Source organism: Artemia franciscana, chromosome 15 (genome assembly GCF_032884065.1).
Source record: "Artemia franciscana chromosome 15, ASM3288406v1, whole genome shotgun sequence".
In the NCBI taxonomy this organism is placed as follows: domain Eukaryota; kingdom Metazoa; phylum Arthropoda; class Branchiopoda; order Anostraca; family Artemiidae; genus Artemia; species Artemia franciscana.
Window position 1 is genome coordinate 32,374,630 of NC_088877.1, and position 21,126 is coordinate 32,395,755.

Sequence of the window (21,126 nt, forward strand, 5' to 3'; positions counted from 1 at the left end):
TCATTTGATCAAAACTATGGGACAGCCATTTAGCCAAATAAATAAATATGCAAATTTCGCTTTAATTATTCATCTGCGGAGAACCGAAATCAAAACAAGGATTAACTAAAAAACGTTCAGAAATTAAATTAAAAAAAAAGATTTTTTTAACTGAAAGTAAGGAGCGACATTAAAACTTAAAACGAACAGAAATTAACCCGTATATGAAAGGGGCTGTTCCCTCTTTAACGCCCTACTCTTTACGCTAAAGTTTTTACTGTTTTAAAAAGTAGAGTTGAAAGAAAGAGTCAAACTTTAGCGTAAAGAGCGGGGCGTTAAAGAGGGAACAGCCCCTTTCATATACGGGGTAATTTCTGTTCGTTTTAAGTTTTAATGTCGCTCCTTAATTTCAGTTTAAAAAAATCTTTTTTTTTATTTAATAAATTCAAAGGACGTGGTTTCTTACAAATGAATCCATGCTACGCACTCTGGATGCAAGGGTTCAGATAGAGTTTTAATTTTGAGGGGTGATTTAAAGAATTTATCGAAAAAATCGTCCAGTATGCCGACAAACGTGGAAACAAGCTAAATTTCCAAGGTAAATATTTCACCGTGTTGACACATGCTAGCGAAACCTTGTAACCCCCTGCCCATATTAAAAAAAACTCTCCCCACCTTAAAGCGCCCCCTCTCCCTCTTATCTGCGCCCCTGACTGGATACAATGGCTGAAACCGATTGAATATAAGCTATTGTATTTTGTTTAGTTTTTTTGTATAGTATTTACGCTTTTGTAGTCACCATACGCTTAGAACATTGCTGTCCCAGGTGTGCATTGACAAGAATTGACAACAAATATATTTTGACCTCATTTGAATCACCTGGGCTGCTCTCTCTACCTTGGTAGACTTGGCTGGTGGTTCCACCCCAAAGGCATTGACAAGAAAATTACTTGAGGAATTTTGATGCCATCTGCTGGATAGGTTGCGCGCAAAAAAAATATATCGGCCGATATCCAATATTTTTTTCCGATATTCGATATTGACACTGACCCTCATGTCGACCCGACAATATGGGTTGGCTGGTATATCAGTCAGGCCCTAGTCTTGACCTATCTAGGATGTATTTTAAGCAGATCCACTTTTGAGACAAAACAAATACATATATATGCACAATTGTTACTCTTTTAAAGATAGAAGATGTCAAGTCAGGCAGCAGAGTCAGGAAAAGTAAAGAGATCCTTTAGACTAAAAATGAGCAGAAATAAAATGAAATAATCTTCCCGGTGTAAAACTGCCACAAACCACTATCAATAAATAAATGAACCCCCCCACCCCAAAAAAAAAGTTAAAATAAATACTGTAGTCGAACTCGAAGCAAGCAAAAATTAACATGAGTAGGGCTGATAACCTTCGTGCCTTCTCAAGACCAGATTAGGATTTGCGCTTTACAGAACAAAAAATAAATAAAAAATACAAATAACCGTGGATTGTCAGTTTAATTGAAATGTAGCCTACTGATATTTATTTTTTAAGGTTTTGACAATTTTTTGTCTATGAAAGTAAAAAAAAGTGCAAACATTTTATTTTCAGTAAATTGCCAATTATGTGCTGGTTTTTCGAAGGCATGGGGTTTAGCCCTACTCATGTTGATTTCTGCTCGTTTTGACTTTGGCATGGATATTTATTGTAATTTCTGTTCGATTTGTGATTTATTTATTTATTTTTAGTGGTCTGTGGTGGTTTCACGTTCAGAAGTTTAATTGCATTATTTTGCTTATTCTTGGCAAAATGGAGCTCTTTACGTTTCTTTGAAAAACTTGTTCTGTGGATAAAGTTTCTTAAGTTATTTTCTGTTCATATTTTATTGACATAGTCTTTTTCATGGAAAAAAAATTATATCTTTTCAGTTGTTTTTCATAAGAATACATAGTTTAAGCTGCTTTTTCTATGTCAGAGAAACTTTTTCTACAATTTTTAATCTTGGCACAAACAGTATTTTTAATCTTATAGTTCCTAAAGTTGACCTGAAAAATTAAACTTAATATCATTCCTATAAAGATTATATCTATGCTCTGTGACAACGTGGATGCATTTAAACTCATTTTATTTATCTAAGTTGTAAAAACAGTAGAAGTAATAATAGTAGCCCCAAAAATATCAACTTAATACCCCCAGCAGCTCTCGACATATTATTTTAGTGTCTTATTGGTAACCAAAAATACAATGCCTTTTTATTTTGTTTAAAGCAACATTTAGTTTTAAAGCATATTGTGCCAATTACATAATTGTAGGGGGTTATTATCCCCCCATAATTAAAATTGTGGGGGTACTTGTCCCTTATAACGCAGTTGCTAGACCGTTCTACAATGCTGAACAAAACGGTTGTCTCAAAATTGTGACTGGGTGGGTTTTCAATCTCTTTAAATTTAAATTTAAACCTTTTTTCTCAAAATCTTCCGATTAAAACTATGAGAAAGCCATTTAGCCAAAAAAATTAACATGCAAATTTCGTTTTAATTATTTATGTGCGGAGAGCCGGGATCAAAGCATGCATTAATTCAAAAACGTCCAGAAATTAAATAAAAGAAACAAGTTTTTTTAAATGAAAGTAAGGAGCAACATTAAAACTTAAAACGAACAGAAATTACTCCATATGAAAAGGGCTTTTCCTCCGCAGCCTCTCACTCTTTACACTAAAGTTTTTTTTTATTGCAATAAAAAGTAGAGTTGCGAGGAAGAGTCGAACTTTAGCGGAAAAAGCGAGGCGTTTTCCCTATTCTCTATAATAGGCTACGTAAGCAACGGGCAAATTTTTTAACTTAGACCTATTCCCAGGAGGATCGTGGTATCTCGAAATGTATAATTGTTCGGCCTTTCAACAATTCTGAACAAAATGATGCTTCTACTACTAACAAATTACCGCAGCACCAAGCCGCCTGAGGCCAAGACGGCTAAGCTCAGTCCTCTTCCATCCCAATCTATTCAAAGCTTCCCTCTTTACACTCTCCCAGAAAATTCCCATTTCATTTAGCTTTCTTTATGAAATCCTCCCACCCCAACCGTGGATGACCAGCTTTCAGTCTAGCCCTAGACGGCTGGCCAAAAAGGACAATCGTCGGTAATCTGTCATCCTTCTTCGGCAAAGCGTGCCCTAGCCATCTTAACCTTTCTCTCATTACAGCCATAGAAAGTAGGATGCTATCTCAAAATTTTGATAGGACCATTCAGACAAAAAAAAAATTCTAGTTATGGCCATGGAGCCTTTCGAGGGGAATTATGTGTATTGTAATTCGATTTTGGAATTGTATTTTGTATTGTCTTCTATTTAATATTAATAAACTTCTCTCTCTCTCTCTCTCTCTCTTCCAGAATTTTTTTGAATAGGCTACAATTCTACCTCAAAAATAGCTAATTCCTTTAGCATACTTATATTTGAAGAAAGATCTGTTTTCACTTAAGTTGTTATCCTTTTTAAGATCACAAGGGATCCCAAAGTGCAGAAAATATTTTCGGAAAATCCCCCCACCCAATGAAAATATTCTCCCACATAAATTTTCTCTATTAGAATTTTATTAAGAACTTCAATGTTTGGGTTTTTCAGCCATGGGTTTTTTTCCGGGGGTAAATACCCCCCCCCCCCCCCCGAACGAAAATTGGAATCATTGTTTAAACACCTTCAGAAACGCTTAGGCCTATTACCCGATTCATAAAAAGAAAGCAATATGGAACAACCTCCCTCACGTAATAGGCTAATTTATGTTCCTTTAAATTATACTGAACCCTTGACCAGAAAGATAAGACCGGAAGGACAAGAATTTGAAGTTGGGTTTTCTTGTTTTGAAATGTGTTCGAATATTTGATAACAAAATAACCATGAGAAGGTTATGATTTAGCGGATGCCCTTGGGCTTTTGAAATAAACTTATCTATCTTTCTATCTATGCAATATCCAACAGGTCATTGGATCTCAAATTAGAATTTAAAAGTCTATTGAATTTTCAGTCGAAGCGCTCTATCTAAGTTAATGAGCTTTAGGTAAACAAACTTGCGTCCCTGTGTAATCTATATAGCCTAAAAAGAAACTTGGGTTTGTTTATTCTAATTTTCCTACCATTAAGGCTTACTGGGGGGAGGGGTTGCAAAAGAAACCTTAAAAATCAAATTAAAACTACGTTTATGCATTTTTAATACGCCTTTGTCACGGAGAAACGTTTTTGGGGAGAGGAGGGGCCTAATCCCTTCATCATGCTTTCTGGATTCCGTATATGAATGGGGCTGTCCCCTCTTCAACACCACCACTCCTTACGCTAAAGTTTGACTCTTTGTCACAGTTCTACTATTTAAAAAAATGGGAAACTTTAGCGTAAAGAGCGGGGCGTCGAGGAGGGATAGCCCCTTTCATATACAGTATCAATTCTGTTTAGTTATAGTTTTAAGTTTTAATGTCACTCCTTCCTTACTTTCAGTGAAATTTTTTTATTTATTTATTTTCTGTACACATTTGAATTAATGCAGGTTTAGATTTTGGCTCTTCATCCATGAATAATTAAAACCAAATTTGCATTTTTTTTGTGGCTAATTTGTTTTTTCAAACTTTGGATCAAAAAAGGGCGGGGGAGGTGGCCTAGATTCCCTCTGATTTTTTTGTTTTGTTACTTAAAAAGTAAGCAAAAATGTTTTTTTTTTAAATAATGCTGTAAAATCCAGCACCCCCTTCATGGAAATGCTCTTCCCCGTGATAAATTCATCCATAGAAACATCCTCCCACGTATCCCACTCCCCCTGACCATAAAACTTTTTATACATAAAATGTTGGATCTCACACGTTTTATACTTTAAACGTCTTTTTGTGTTGGAGCAATTTTTGTAGGGAGGGGACTAATTCCTTAATCTTTATTCCTGGATTTGGTCTTCTTTATTTTCTCCTGAAATATTTTTCTAACTTGTAAAAATGAATAGAAAAATATACATTGAAAAAATATATTCCCGAAAATATTTGCTGCAAGTTGGGATCCCTTGTGATCTTAAAAAGGATTATAAATTAAGTGAAAACAGACCTTTCTTCAAATTAAAAAAAAAAAACAAGTTTTTTTAACTGAAAGTAAGGAGCGACATTAAAACTTAAAACGCACAGAAATTACTTCGTATATGAAAGAGGCTGCTTCCTCATCAACGCCCCGCTCTTTACGCTAAAGTTTGACTCTTTCTCTCAATTCTTCTTTTTAAAACCGGTAAGAAACTTTAGCGTAAAGAGCGGGGCGTTGATAAGGAAGCAGCCTCTTTCATATACGAAGTAATTTCTGTGCGTTTTAAGTTTTAATGTCGCTCCTTACTTTCAGTTAAAAAAAACTTGTTTTTTTTTTTATTTAATTTCTGAACGTTTTTGAATAAATGCATGTTTTGATTTTGGCTCTCCGCAGAGGAATAATCAAAACGAAATTTACATAAATTTTTTTTTTGGCTCAATGGCTTTCTCATAATTTCGATCAAATGATTTTGAGAAAATAAGAGCGGGGGACGAAGCCTAGTTGCCCCCCGATTTTTTGGTTAATTAAAAAGGCAACTAGAACTTTTAATTTTTTACGAATCTCTTTATTGGTAAAAGATTTACGTAATTTATAAATTAGCTTACGTAAAGAACTTTTGTATTCTCATGTTTTTATTACATATATGAGGGGATTCGCCCCATCGTCAGTACCTCGCTCTTTACACTAAAGCTTAAATTATCCCAATTCATTAAGAATGACCCCCTGAATCACAAAAGCCGTAGAATAAGTAGTTGAAATTACAGAAAATACTTTAGCGTAAAGAGCGAGGTATTAGAAGGAGGTGAGCCGCTCATATGGGTAATAATTTCTGTTTGTTTTAAGTTTTATTGCTGTTCCTTACTTCCAGCTGAAAAAGCTTTTTCTTTTTTCTTTTTTAATTGTTTTTTTTTAAATAATGCTAGTAAATCCTGCTCTCCCTTCATGGAAATTTTCTTCTCCCATTACAAATTCTTGAAGGAAAGTTCCCCCAGCATATCCCCCTTTTCTCAACCCCTCCCCCAAACCGAAAAAATCCTCTTGAAAACGCCTGTATACTTCCCAATAACCATTACTATATGTAAGCACAGGTTAACTTGTTGCCCCTCCCACGGGGACTGTGGGGGAGTAAGTCGTCCCCAAAGACATAGTTATAAGATTTTTCGACTACGTTGAATAAAATGGCTATCTCAGAATTTTGATCCGTTGACTTTGGGAAAATAATTAGCGTGGGAGGGGGCCTGGGTGCCCTCCAATTTTTTAGGTCACTTAAAAAGGGCACTAGAACTTTTCATTTCCGTTAGAATGAGCCCTCTTGCAACATTCTAGGACAACTGGGTCGATACGATCACCCCTGGGGGAAAAAACCAAAAAAAACAAATAAACACGCATCCGTGATCTGCCTTCTGGCAAAAAATGCAAAATTCCACATTTTTGTAGATAGGAGCTCGAAACCTCTACAGTAGGGTTCTCTGGTACGCTCAATCTGATGGTGTGATTTTAAAGATTCTATGACTTTTAGGGGACGTTTCCCCCTATTTTCTAAAATAACGCAAATTTTCTCAGGCTCGTAACTTTTGATGGGTAAGACTAAACTTGATGAAACTTATATATTTAAAACCAGCATTAAAATGCAATTCTTTTGATGTAGCTATTGGTATCAAAATTCCATTTTTTAGAGTTTTGGTTACTATTGAGCCGGGTCGCTCCTTACTACAGTTCGTTACCACGAACTGTTTGATATAAGTATGCTAAAAGAGTAGCCTATTTTTGAGTTGGAATCGTAGCCTATGCAAAAAAAAATCTGGAAGGAATCCACAGCTAGAATTTTTTTTATCAGAATGTGCCAATCAAAATTTTGAGATAGCATCCTGCTTTCTATGGCTGTAATAAGAGAAAGGTTAAGATGGCTAGGGCACACTTTGTGGGAAAAGGATGACAGATTACCGAAGATAGTCCTTTTTGGCCGGTCGTCTAGGGTTAAACAGAAAGCTGGTCATCAGCGGTTGGGGTGGGAGGATTTCATAAAGAAAGCTTTAAATGAAATGGAAACTTTCTGGGAGAGTGTAAAGAGGGAAGCTTTGAATAGATTGGGATGAAAGAGGACTGAGGACCTTTCGAGATACCACGATCCTTTTGGGAATAGATATATATATATATATATATATATATATATATATATATATATATATATATATATATATATATATATATATATATATATATATATATATATATATATATATATATATATATATATATGTTCGTTTTAAATTATAATGTTGGTCCTTACGTTCTTTTGAAATTTTTTTGTTCGTTCTCTTTCAAATTTATGATTAAATTACTACAACTAATATTAAATTAGTTACTCAGTCAACTCTAACATTAAAAAAAGATTGTTTTTAGCTGCTAGCCAGCTCAGTGCTTCCACTTTTATTTCTGAAAATCAGTAACGACTCCAAAAAGTCGGGAGATTATCGGGAGGTTTTTTTTAAGTCGGGGAAAAAATCAGGAGGTTTTAAACAGCTGTTTGGCTCACATACCAGTTGTATTGGTGGTAAGAATGTCAGTAATAGAGAGACAGAACAAAGTAGAATCGAAAATATGTTTTAGAGTCTTAAGTCCGGTCTTCACCTCCCGGAACTTCCGGAATCTGGGCTTCCAGATTAATCTTTGACGTCTTCTTCTTCTTGCATCTCGAATATGTTATTTTGGATGCATAAAACATATTATTTTGGTAAAGAAACAGATCATAGAAGCAGAAAAGCAGCCTACCCCTAGGACAGGTCAGTAGCCTACTTCTTGGGTTGCCCACGTGCAGGGATGTATAATTGTCCAGTTCCAGTAAACTTGGTACTTACCCTAAAAAAATCCTGTCAAGTAAGGTAAGCCACGTCCTTATTGTACATAAATTATCCAGTGGAAATGAACTATCTGAGGTGACTGATCAGATCAGATGAAGTTATGAACTGCGAATCAAATCCAGTGCTTCCACTTTTTTTTCTGAAAATCAGTAACGACTCCAAAAAACGCTGGAGATTATCGGGAGGTTTTTCTTTAAGTCTGGGAAAAAATCAGGAGGTTTTAAACAGCTGTTTTGTCTCACATACCAGTTGTATTGGTGGTAAAAATGTCAGTAATAGAGAGACAGAACAAAGTAGAATTGAAAGCATGTTTTAGAGTCTTAAGTCCGGTCTTCACCTTCGGTCTTCATCTGTTTTTTATTCCCACAAAGTTACATCCCGATCTCTCCAGTCTAAGCCGGTCACGTATCCCCCCCCCCCCAAATAGTTTTCGGATCCGGTCTGGACATGAAAAAGATCACCAGAGACATGTCTTCTGTTCAATTATTAAATTTAACTTGAATCTGATCACCCGCCAAATTTACGCATGACTCAATATTGCGGATTCCCCCTTCCTCCACTCCCCCTACGACTATCGGACCGAGTAAATTTTTATTTACAAGTCAGTTTGATCGGGTCCCTGATACGCCGATCCCACCATTCTAACCGTTTTTCGAGATTTCCGGTCTCCCCAAAACAGAACAAAATAACACACTTTGAAGAGCAAAATATTACACTTTGAAGAGCAAAATAATACACTTTTAATACACTTTGAACACTGTGACATAAAATTTAGACATATCGGCACTTTGAAAACAGATTTGTCCCTTTGAAAACAGATTTGGTATGGCTGGCTTTGGCCTACATCTTAAAATCTATCCTCCTATCCTCCTATATTGTGAAGCAGGGCAAAATAACACTAGACAGTAGCGCCAAGACAGTAGTAACAAAAAGTAACACTAGACCGTAGGCGCTATGAGTATGGCCCGTTTGCAAAGCAAGGAAAGCATAGTTCTTGACCCTACTCCCTAGTGTTATTTTGCTCTGTTGTGACTTGTGAAGCCGATTTCGCCGACACTCGAAATCGTTATTTTGATATAGGCTAGGCTAGTAGTCTGGCGAATACCGGATATCTATAAAACCCGTTATAATAGTGTATTCGAATTTGTACTATAGAACCCTTGAACTGGCAACAGGTTAAGAATCGGTTTCAAGTTAAAATATGTTATTTTGGTAAAGAAACAGATCATAGAAGCAGAAAAGCCGCCTACCCCCTAGGACAGGTCAGTAGCCTACTTCTTGGGTTGCCCACGTGCAGGGATGTATAATTGTCCAGTTCCAGTAAACCTGGTACTTAGCCTAAAAAAATCCTGTCACGTAAGGTAAGCCACGTCCTTATTGTACACAAATTATCCAATGGAAATGAACTATCTGAGTTGACTGATCAGATCAGATGAAGTTATGAACTGAGAATCAAATCAAATTAACCCTTTTTCGAACACAACAATGGTCTCTCACGAGACAAGCTGCCGACTAGGTCATTAATTAGGGTCCGCAGTTGACTTCAGCGAATCAAACGCGGCCGGCGGCTTTGAAATCCCCCTTTTACGGGCAACAAAGACATATTTTGCATTCTGCCAGGCAATCAAGAAAGATCAGAAACTTCAAGTTGGACAGAGCTCAATTCAACAGAAATCGGGAGGAAATTTCGGTCGGGTGATTTTCCAAAAAGTCGGCAGATCTCCCGATAAATCGGGAGGAGTGGAAGCACTGAACCCTTTGAAGGTGTCAACCATGGCTCTGAAATGTGGACGCTTTCAAAGGCTGGAGAAGGTTTGTAAATGTTCTCCAAGGAATTGTCTAAAAGGTAGTTTTAGGCACTCATTTGACTGACCGTACATAAATAGCAGGCTATACGACAAATTTGCCTTGATCTCATTTTCTAGGGTTACTGAACTCAGGTTTATGAATGTTTTCGTGCAATATCTTATATTTTTTGGGGTAATTGACCTATTTTTGAAAGTAAATTTCTCTGAAGCGGTCAATTATAACTGAAACATCGGAGCTTGAAATGGCAAAGAAATAATTTTTGAACGTTTTCCGAAGATATCGTCTACAAATAGTACAGCAGGCTGAACAATAAATATGGTTCGATCCCAAGTTCTAGGGTTACAATTAAAGAAAGGTTAAGATGGCAAGACAAGTTCAACGAATGAAAGAGGAAAGATCACCAACAAGAGTTGTTTTTGGCCATCCGTCTGGGGACAAGCAAAGAAAATTTGTCCCCAAATTGGGTAAGAAGATGTCATAAGAAATGTTTTAGAGAAAATCAAAACTACATGGGAAGAAATAAAGAGTGAATTGACTTTGGGGTAGTTTGGGGATACTTTGGGCTAGAGGAGGATTGTGCGCAGCTGTGCTGACCTCTGTCGGCTTGGGGCTGTAGTGATTTACTAGTAATAATAGCAGCGGTCCTTAAACACTCGCTCCCCTCCCCTTCCCCCTGAGATAGAATGCAGTGTATGTGCCGAGTGCTAGTTCTGAAATATTTTACGCATATAAAATAAAAATTTGATTAAGACATATTAAAAAGAATCTATTCCACTATCGCAAAACTGATGAAAGATATTATCCTAACTCCATTCATGGAACTGAGAACAGAAAACTTACCATAACTGTCATTTTGCGAATCTTAGTGCTGGCTGACAGTCTCAGAGGCAAAGGGCTCATTTGCAAACTGTCACTATATCACAGGGAACTTCTAAATTATTTTTGTTTAAAATTGATACGGGATATTAAATATGTCAACAGTTTAAAAAGCTAGCTAGTTGAAAACAATGAAAACTTACAATATCTTACCAATTTTGGAGAAAAGTGCTGTCTATTCATTGTACAAACATTATATATAATAATGTGTATCTTGTGCAGGTTTCAAAATTAATGTTAAAAAGACTAAGTCTCTAAAGCTAGGAATAACTGAAGGTAAAAAGGCCATATTGGGTAACAAAACATCGATAAAGTGGACAGCTTTACTTGCCTTGGTAGTATTATTAGTAAACACGGCGGGTGCCGTGAATATGTTAAAGGTAGAATAGCCAAGACTCAGGGTGTTGTTTTTTACATTTAAAAAAAAGTTTGAAAGAATAGGAAGATATGTCTGCGAGCCAAAATTAGAATACTAGAAGCTACAGTGATGAAAGTGGTCAGGCATGGTTCTGAAACATGGGTGCTCCGAAAAACAGAAAAGATTTACTAGATATTTTCCAGAGAATAAATAAAGCATGGGTGCTCCCAAAAACAGAAAAGATTTACTAGATATTTTCCAGAGAATAAATAAAGCATGGGTGCTCCGAAAAACGGAAGAGATTCGCTAGATATTTTCCAGAGAAACTGCCACCGGATTGTTATGGGTATCCGACTGACTGACCTTTATTTCAAATAGAAGCCTGTACGAAGTGTGGTACAATCCCGCTTTCTAGGGCTATAAAGAGAGAAAGATTGAGATGGCTAGGGCAAGTTCCATGGATGAAGGATGACAGATTGCCGAAAATTGTCCTATTCGGCCAACCGTAAAGGGCTAAATGAGAAGCATTTCGTCCACGATTGGGGTGGGATGATGTCGTAAAAAGAATTTAAGAGAAATGAGAACCTTCTGGCAGGGTGTAAAGAGGGAGGCTTTAATGAAATTTGGGATGGAGGAGGAGCGTGCGTAGCTGTCTTGGCTTCAGGCAGCTTGGTGCTGCGGTGAGTTGTTAGTAGTAGTAGCAGTTGTCAATTAACGCAGTTAGCACAACAGGAAACTTCCAAAGCTGTAAACTTATTCAACGATATTCTTATGAGCTGATTTAATATTTTCCAAGCAGGTATATTAGGATATTTTGGAGGACTGTCCTTTCTTCAAATTTAAAAAGAAAAAATTGCTCCATTTGATAACAAAAAAAGAATTCACGCTTTCTAATGATGTAAGTTTCATTAAATCACGATATCTCCAGCTCCAGAACAAAAACGGGAGAAGTTAAATGGCTTTTCTAAGATCTCTCAGAAAGTAAGTGTCAGCTTTTAGTTTTCTGTCGTTTATTCAGATCTCTTGTCAAAGCTATACAAGTTATGGCAAGGCCACCTAATCCATTCTGAATAGTTTAGCCACACAAACAAAAAATTTTAAATGGACAAGATACGGTGAATCTTTATGATATGGAACGGAACTTCAGCAAACAATACAAAATATGGAAAACCCATCATAACGAATATGAAATACATTGTCCAGTTCAAATTAACTACACAGTGAAAACTAAATATCAAAGTTACAACTGACCTTTCTCGCAACTGTGTTAATAAAATAAAAACGACAAAACAAGGTTTTTCAAGTCAAAGCGATTATTTTCTTCAAGCATACAAGAATTTCAAGTATCGTTAATCGAAAAAGCTAAACAGAATACTGGAATTCTGCCAAGAATCGGGAAAGTTTACTCGATTTTAATTCCGATTCTTAGTAAACCACAATTCTCACGCTTTTGACTTCATTGAATTAAAAGTATACACAAAGAATATTTCATAGGCACAAAAAAGAGATGCTATCGGGTCATTTTGTTGGAGCAAAAAGAAGAGAACCAATCGAATTAATTAACGCAAAAAGGTAATTTGATAGCCGTCTCAATAAACACTTGTTCAAAAACTGTGTCTTCGTTTTAGGATTGAGCTATTTCAGTTTTCTTCATGGCTGCCAATCTTTAGGATGGTCGCCAAAATTTTGAAACTTTAGCAGTGATTTGGGGATTTTGGGAAAATAATATTCATTATAAAATATTTTTAAAAACACGTACCAATTTTTCGCAACTAAGTCTCGGGATACTGTTAAGCTGTCAGTCCTTACTCTCACCACATTCTCGGTGGCCTGGGTTTGTATTTTTGCTCTTGATTCACGTAGTCTCACGATTGATATAATTTTGTTTTAGTAGCTTAATATAGGGTAAAATTTTGTTACCGAGGGTAAAGTCACCTTTTAATTTTCCCTTTTTACCATCCTTCAGTTTTCAAATAAACACGCTTCGCTGATTTAAACTTTTACGTTTTAAAAAGATTTCGTCTTTTTATTTTTCTGGAATACCGAAAGAAAAATAGAGCGGCCCACTTACATGAAGTGCATGTTTTGTGGCTGTATAACTTCCCGAAAAGGGCACACCAAGTTTCCCAGCAGTACTAGAAGTAACGACCAAATGACCAGATTGTTTCTTCAAAAAGTGTGGCAACACTGTTCTTGTCAAACCAATTAAACCGAAGACATTCACTTCAAACAGATCACGGTCAACTTGAAGTTCAATTTTTTCCCAATTGGCACGTTGAGAGCGACCAGCATTGTTCACGAGTATGTCCAGCTAAAAAAGGAAAATAAAAAAAGAATATCAGCAGGGCCAAGGAACGGGTAAAAACTGTACAAGAAGCTTATGAAATCTGTGAAGTAAAGTAGTCGGGGCACAAGAGTGCATAGATGGTAAATGCCCAGTCAAAGGGGCCTACAAATCTATTCTTCCAAAAACTGTGCAAAATAAAAGGCTACATAAAGATGAAAAGCATTTTTTCCTTATTTAAAAAAAGTGGTAAAATTCTAGTTGATTGACATTTGGCTATCTCAGAAAGGGGTTAAGTTAGGAAAATGAAACTTTCAGGATCAGTCCAAAGGCTAAAGTATGTCCCGGGAAGGTATTTTGAAGTACCCACCTCCACCCCTTCTCCCTCCAGAGGGCCCTGACCTTTGATGACCTTTAAAAATATGTGTGTTATAAAAATGAAACCTTGCAAAATAGATTTTCTGCTTGAATGAAGTACAACAAAACTGTTTTCAGCTTCACAGCTTTGCTCAATCCCAATTTATAAGATTTTAAAGATATGCAAATACATTTCCTAAATTTTGAAAAAAACATTGATATGGCTCAAAATTCTACTCAAATAACAGGAATTGCATTTTCAGAACTAAAGGCAGAGAAAAGACAACTGCTAACTGAAAATTAAGGTAAAATGTTGTTTTGTCAAAATTTCAATAGATATAGACATGTCATGTTGGCAAATTTCAGGGCCCTCTAGAGGGAGAAAGAGTGGAGGTAGGTACTTCAAAATACCTTCCAGGGACATACTTAAGCATTCAGACCCATCCCTGAAAGTTTCATTTTTCCTAACCTAACCCCTTTCAGAGATAGCCAAAAGTCAATCAACTAGAATTTTACCAAAAAAAGGTTTTAGTTTTTTAAGATATTTTTTAATGCATATATTATTTCTATTTTTTAAATGTTCACAGTAGTATTAGCTACTAATGACCCCTTTAAGCTAAGCACTTCCACTTACGGAGCAGTGGTTACTAGTACTATTAGTTAAGATTACGTCCAGCTAAAAAGTAGAATGTAAATAACAAAAGGATCTGAACAGGGCATGGGAACCAGACAGAGAAGTACACAGGAAATTTACGAGGTAAAGTAGTAGGGGCAGAGAGACAGTAAGATTACAGCTGCAGTTTTTTTCGGGGGGATACAAAAAAATATCAAATTAAAAAATAGGGTAAACGGGTAGTGCTAAAAAATAGAAAATTGTGGCTATGGAAGGCAGAGGTACATTTGATACCGGTAGTAATGTTATTTATTTGTTTTTTTTTTATTTTTTATTGAAATTATATACGAGTAGTTTAACGTTAGAAAAGATAGTGAAAGGGAATGTAGGGAAACTATGTGAGAAATATGTGAAGGTAATAAATTTATTCTCTAGAAAAGGAAAGGAAGAGAAAACGGGGTATGTAGTTACATCCATGATACTTTAGTATGGGCCACATACCACAGGATGAAAGATAGAAAATAATTTAAACATTAATTTAAAAAAAAGGATTTTGTTTATATTTCAGTATTACAATCTTTATTTGAAAAGAAAAAGAAGATGAAAGCTGACCAATGAAAGAGGCCTACAAAGTTATGCTTCCAAAAACTGTGCAAATGAATAGTTTAAATCAAGATGGGCCGTAAAACATTTTTCCTTCATTAAAAAAAATACTTTAGTATTTTCAACATTTTTGTTTTAATGCCTATATTACATCTGTTTTTCAATGTTAACAATGCTATCAACTTCCGATAAGCACGTTAACTACTTCACCAACGAAGAAGTGATTACTAGACTAGGGGGTCATGAGTATGTCCACCTTAGCAAAGATACATAACAAGCATTATTAATAGGACCAAAAGACCAGGTAGAGAAGTACACAAGAGGCTTATAAAACCAGGTAGTCAGGGTAGAAAAGAGAATACCTGATAGCTCCCAATTAAAGCAACCAATAAATCTATGCTTCTAAAAATTGTGATTCTTAATAAATGTGCTTCTTTTGCAATTTACTGCTTTTTTAATATTCGAATTTTTCAGTTTTTTTCACAGTTTTTTTTATACATAATGCCAATATCGCCTCTATTTTCAAATGTTTACCATGTTATCAGCTTCTATTGAGCACGCTAACCACTTATATCAAAACATAAAGATTGACTAAGATTGCTCAAGAGAATGTCAAGCCAAAATAAAGAAAAGCAGTAACAAATAGTTAACAGGGCCATAAAACAGGCCAAAGAAATACATAATGTATTTATGAAGTAAAGGGGTCAGGGGCTGAAGAGCACATAAAAAGATGACTACCCAACAGTTTCAAATAACATTGTAAAATGAAAGTCTTACATCAAGATTGCTATGTAGAGGTTTTTTTGTTTTATTTTTTTTTAAGTTTTCATTTTTTTTTTTAGAGCTTGTTTTTTATAGTGCCTTAATTCTTGGAATAAGAAGGGTCCTATCTCTATTTTTAAACGTTAGAAATATTAGGAGCGTCTGTAGAGCTTTTTTCTTTTTATTAAAAAACAGGTCTTCATCTTTTAGAGCTTTATTTTATAGTGCCTTTGTTCTTCGAGTTATTATCAGCGTCTGTAGAGTTTCTTTTTTTTTTGTTGAAAAATTTTTTTCATTTTTTTAGACCTTGTTTTTTATAGTGCCTTTGTTCTTAAAATAAGAAGGGTCCTGTCTATATTTTTAAACGTTAACAATATTATCAGCGTTTTTGGAGCTTTTTCTTTTTATTAAAAAAAAGATCTTCATTTTTTTGAACTTAATTTTATAGTGCCTTTGTTCTTGGAGTTATTATCAACGTCTGTATAGTTTTTTTTTTAAGTTTTCATTTTTTAGAGCTTTTTTTTACAGTGCCTTTATTCTTAGAATAAGATGGTTTCTGTATCTATTTTCAAACGCTAGCAATATTATCAGCGTCCGTAGAGTTTTTTTTTTAAATTAATATAAGGTTTTCATTTTTAGAGCTTTTTTGTAGTGCTTTTGTTCTTAGAATTATTATCAGCGTCTGTAGAGTTTTTTTCTTTTTGTTTAAAAAAAAAGTTTTAATTTTTTTAGACCTTGTTTTTTATAGTGCCTTTGTTCTTGGAGATATTATCAAGGTCTGTTGAGTTTTTTTAAAAGTTTTCATTTTTAGAACTTTTTTTACAGTGCCTTTATTCCCAGAATAAGATGGTTTTTGTATCTATTTTCAAACGTTAGCAACATTATCAGCGGTTGTAGAGTTTTTTTAAATTTAATATAAAGTTTTCATTTTTTTAAAGCTTTTTTGTAGTGCCTTTGTTCTTAGAATTATTATCAGTGTCTGTAGAGTTTTTTTTTCTTTTTGTTTAAAAAAAGTTTTCATTTTTTTAGACCTTGTTTTTTATAGTGCCTTTGTCAAACAGTTCGTGGTAACGAACTGTAGTAAGGAGCGACCCGGCTCAATAGTAATCAAAACTCTAAAAAATGGAATTTTGATACCAATAACTACATCAAAAGAATTGCCTTTTAATGCTGATTTTAAATATATAAGTTTCATCAAGTTTAGTCTTAACCACCAAAAGTTACGAGCCTGAGAAAATTTGCGTTATTTTAGAAAATAGGGGGGAACAGCCCCTAAAAGTCATAGAATCTCAACGAAAATCACACCATCAGATTCAGGGTATCAGAGAACCCTGCTGTAGAAGTTTCAAGCTCTTATCTATAAAAATGTGGAATTTTGTATTTTTTGCCAGAAGGCAGATCACGGATGCGTGTTTATTTGTTTGTTTTTTTTTTGGTTTTTTTTTTCTTTTCCCCAGGGGTGATCGTATCGACCCAGTTGTCCTAGAATGTTGCGAGAGGGCTCATTCTAACGGAAATGAAAAGTTCTAGTAACCTTTTCAAGTGACCAAAAAAATTGGAGGGCAACTAGGCCCCCTCCCACGCTAATTATTTTTCCAAAGTCAACGGATCAAAATTCTGAGATAGCCATTTTATTCAACGTAGTCGAAAAACCTTATAACTGTGTCTTTGGGGACGACTCACTCCCCCACAGTCCCCGTGGGAGGGGCTACAAGTTACAAACTTTGACCAGTGCTTACATATAGTAATGGTTATTGGGAAGTGTGCAGGCGTTTTTAGTAGGATTTTTTGGTTGGGGGAGTGGTTGAGAATAGGGGGATAGGCTGGGGGAGCTTTCCATCGAGGAATTTGTCATGGTAAAAGATAATTTCCATGAAGGGAGCGCAGGATTTACTAGCATTATTTAAAAAAAAAAACAATGAAAAAAGAAATATGAAAAAGTTTTTTTCAGCTGGAAGTAAAGAGCAGCATTAAAACTTAAAACGAACAGAAATTATTACCCATATGAGGGGCTCACCTCTTCCTAATACCCCACTCTTTACGCTGAAGTATTTGTAGTAATTTCAACTATTTATTTTACCGCTTTGGTGATTCAGGGGTCATTCTTAATGAATTGGGACGAAATTTAAGCTTTAGTGTAAAGAGCGAGGTACTGACGAGGGGGCGAACCCCCTCATCTATGTAATAAAAACTTGAGAATACAAAACTTCTTTACGTAAGCTAATTTATAAGTTACGTATATCTTTTACTAAAAAAAAGATTCGTAAAAAATTAAAAGTTCTAGTTGCCTTTATCTTAATTAACCAAAAAATCGGAGGGCGACTAGGCTTCCTCCCCCGCTCTTTTTTCTCAAAATCATTCGATCAAAATTATGAGAAAGCCATTTAGCAAAAAAAATAATAAATATGCAAATTTCGTTTTAATTATTCTTCTGCGGAGAGCCAAAATCAAAACATGCATTGATTGAAAAACGTTCAGAAATTAAATAAAAAAATGTTTTTAACGGAAAGTAAGGGGTAGCATTAAAACTTAAAACGAACAGAAATTACTTCGTATATCAAAGGGGCTGCTTCCTCATCAACGCGCCGCTCTTTCCGCGAAAGTTTTTTATTATTTCGACAGTTACAAACTTTGCAAACATTTACTTTTTAATAATAATGAGCAACCAATTCTAATATTAACTCTGAAAGAGAGAATTTCGACAATAAGATGTAAAAAAAAAGAATCTGATTTTCAAGATCATGATGATTCTAAACAAGAAAAAGTTATTAACTTTAAGGTACCCGTCAGATGTTATGTGCATATGTAAGTCTGTAAAATGCAAAAAAAAGGTGCAAACACCCCCGCCCCTCTGAAAATGAAGAATGCTTCGACCTTGATAAAAATTGGACCATCGAATTCGGATCCCTAAAGAGCATTCTAACAGAATTCTCAAGGTCCTAGCCAAAAAAACACAAAATTTCATATTTTTGTGTCGATCTTTTCTTTTCAAAAATTTGTTGGATTTAAAATATACAAGAGAAGTTGCTACCTTGACATGGTATTTTCAGATACAAAATCCTAATGATTATTTTTTTTTTAATCTCTGCTGATTCTGACCCCCCCCCCTGCTCTTAGGTGTTCTAGAATACGACGAATTCCTTTTGCTAATTCTGAGAAGTCTAGATTTTCAATTAGGTACCAAATAACATTAATTTGAAGCAAATATAAACTGAATGATAAAACTCTAATTGATTCACCCAGGAAATATCAGCTGAAGTTAAAGAAGGAAATATCAAGGACTATCTATTGACCAATGACGACGGAATGTTAAAATCTATTAAATTTTTAGTGGATATATATTTTAGTGCACCCATGTTGGGGTAGCTCCCCACGCCCCTCACGCCCAGCATTTCTTTTTTTATGTGTTTTGTGTTTTTATTATTATTTCTTTTGATGAACTTAGTCCTAAAGTGATTTTAAATAAAACAATTGAAAAAGCTGAGGCACGTTTTTTTTGCCAGAAGTGGGTGTGTCGAGTGTTTGTAGAATTTCAGGGTATGCCTCATTCCAACGGAAATCATAAGTTGTGGTGTCCTTCTTAAGACCTAAAAGTGATCAAAGGGCTGCAAAGCCATGCCCCATCCCGAGTCCATTACGACCAAACATGGTGTGCAACAAATTTCAAGGTGGCCAATTTCACCAGAAAGGTTGAAACTTCGGGCAGATTTTCGCCTACCATGAATTTTGTCATTTTTTTAGTAGGAAAAGAGTGTGATTCTTCCCTATTCTCACTATAGTATCAGCAAACCTGACGACCAAAATGCCATAAACATGTTAAAACTGTTTATGGTTTAAAAGCCATAAACTGGCCAAAAAGCCATAAACTTTTATAGTAGCTGGGCATAATAATGCAAAACTCCTTATAGAACAATTCTTAAAAAGATTAGATTTGAGTCCACGCCGTTAAAGTAAAGAGCTCTATGCGTTTTATCAGTTTTCTCCTATCTTATTTGGGCACTCAGGAGAAGTTGTCTTTTCAAAAATGTGCAATACCCAATATTATCACTCACAGAAATAGTTAGGAAAAGGAATTTTTAATATCAAATTGTTTTATTTGCTTTATCTTGAATGCGTAGAGAAGTCTTCCTTGTACAAACAACTTGTTCTAAATAACAGTAAGTGAACCTAAAATATATTTTATAATTTTTCCGCTCTCCTATGAAATGTTTGTCCATGATACCCCTGGGATCTCCCACATCAAAGCTAAGAGAACTAGAGAGCCAGGCCGCAAGAACGAAGTTTGGTTTTGTGGTTTTATCTCGGGATTTTTGTGATGTGCCTTAAAATGTGCTATTAGCCATTTTTGCCATATAGCACAACAAATGAATGTACAAAATCGTAAAATTACTTAGAACTTTGGGAGAATAGTCCCTTAGAATCCATCTAGTAAAACTTTTAACTACATTTTAAATCTCAAAGAGAATCCACTTGTTAATTTTTGAGCTTCAAACGAATACCTTAAGCTCCTAGTTATTCATCAAATGGTGTTTGCATAACGACAAAATGAGCTAATCTCTCAGCAAAAGAAATGTAGGAGCTATGTTATTTTTAAGCATTTCTAGTTTCAACAATAATCTTGGTTTGGGCTCTAGGAAACACCAAGTAAAAGCGACACCAAATCTACCCTATAAATCAGCGCTTGGGAAGGTATTATGAGATTTCACAGAATTGCAAAATAACAGGGGCATTCACTTTCCAATCCCACACGCTTTTTGAGTAATGGTTATGACCACTAAAACCCCCTGTTTAGCTTCTTTTCTTTTAAGGTTGGTAAATGGGAATTCCAATAAGAAAAATATTTTTTCCAAAAATTACCTCTCCCTCTAAAAAAAAAATATACAAGGCTCCAAGTGTCCTGAACCTTAGCTTGTGGATTTTTAACGTAATAACTCTGCAAGGTGACGGATCAAGACCCTTTTGAGGGTTACTGGGGGGTTTTTGAGGGTTATCGCTTTGCTGAGGAAGATACATTAAGGTCACTGATCGTTCTTCAAGGCCTACTGAGGGCATTTTAGGTCATGGAAGGCTATCGACCGTTCTCGAGGCTCACTGAGCCTCGAGTGGACCCATATATAAATGGTTGGTACATTCAAAAACATAAGTCATTAACTGTGGACAATTATTTTTTTATTTGTCAGAGTCTTGTGACCGGTCCTTCGGTAGGGGGGCTCTCAAGGTCAGGCAGTAGACCAGGATGAGTAGGGGAATTCAAACAGTTTAGTTCAAATCGATATGTCAACTCATGTCTACGACTATCGAGTGAATTCAAGTTGAGTTGTTTAAGTGCATCATCATATGTTGGGTAGTTACGACCAAGTATAATTTTTACAACTCTTTTTTGTATCATGTCAAGTCTATCTGATTGATATTCTGTCAAACCCGGATGCCAAGCTGGACATGCATACTCAAGAGAAGGTTTAACGTAGCTGCAGTATACAGACTTTAAAACCTCAGTTGGCACATCAAATCTCTTCAGGTTGGATAATGAATGTAAAAGTGAGCCGCCTTTTTTATTCAGATAGTCAACGTGCGAGTTCCATCTTAGATCTTCGTCCA

General features: G+C 35.4%; 2 protein-coding genes across 2 annotated transcripts in view; both read right to left on the bottom strand.

The window, feature by feature from the left end:
- LOC136036368 (chitooligosaccharidolytic beta-N-acetylglucosaminidase-like) overlaps nucleotides 1–21,126 on the bottom strand; it is a 579,146-nt gene that overhangs the window by 415,985 nt on the left and 142,035 nt on the right. The window lies entirely within an intron of this gene.
- On the bottom strand, nucleotides 1,911–20,580 carry LOC136036576 (dehydrogenase/reductase SDR family member 7B-like). Its single transcript, XM_065718878.1, has 3 exons — nucleotides 20,386–20,580; nucleotides 12,981–13,220; nucleotides 1,911–2,003 (listed from the first exon to the last, which is right to left on the bottom strand). Exons 1-3 carry the CDS (start codon nucleotides 20,578–20,580, stop codon nucleotides 1,911–1,913), a joined length of 528 nt encoding a protein of 175 aa, XP_065574950.1.

Coding starts and splice junctions, on each gene's coding strand:
- LOC136036576 (XM_065718878.1), bottom strand. CDS start 20,580: ATGCCCTCAGTAGGCCTTGAAGAACGATCAGTGACCTTAATGTATCTT. Junction 13,221..20,385: donor TTTTTTTTTTAGAGGGAGAG/GTAATTTTTGGA, acceptor TTCCTTTTTTAG/CTGGACATACTCGTGAACAA. Junction 2,004..12,980: donor CCACAAAACATGCACTTCAT/GTAAGTGGGCCG, acceptor TTAATTTTTCAG/GTCAACTTTAGGAACTATAA.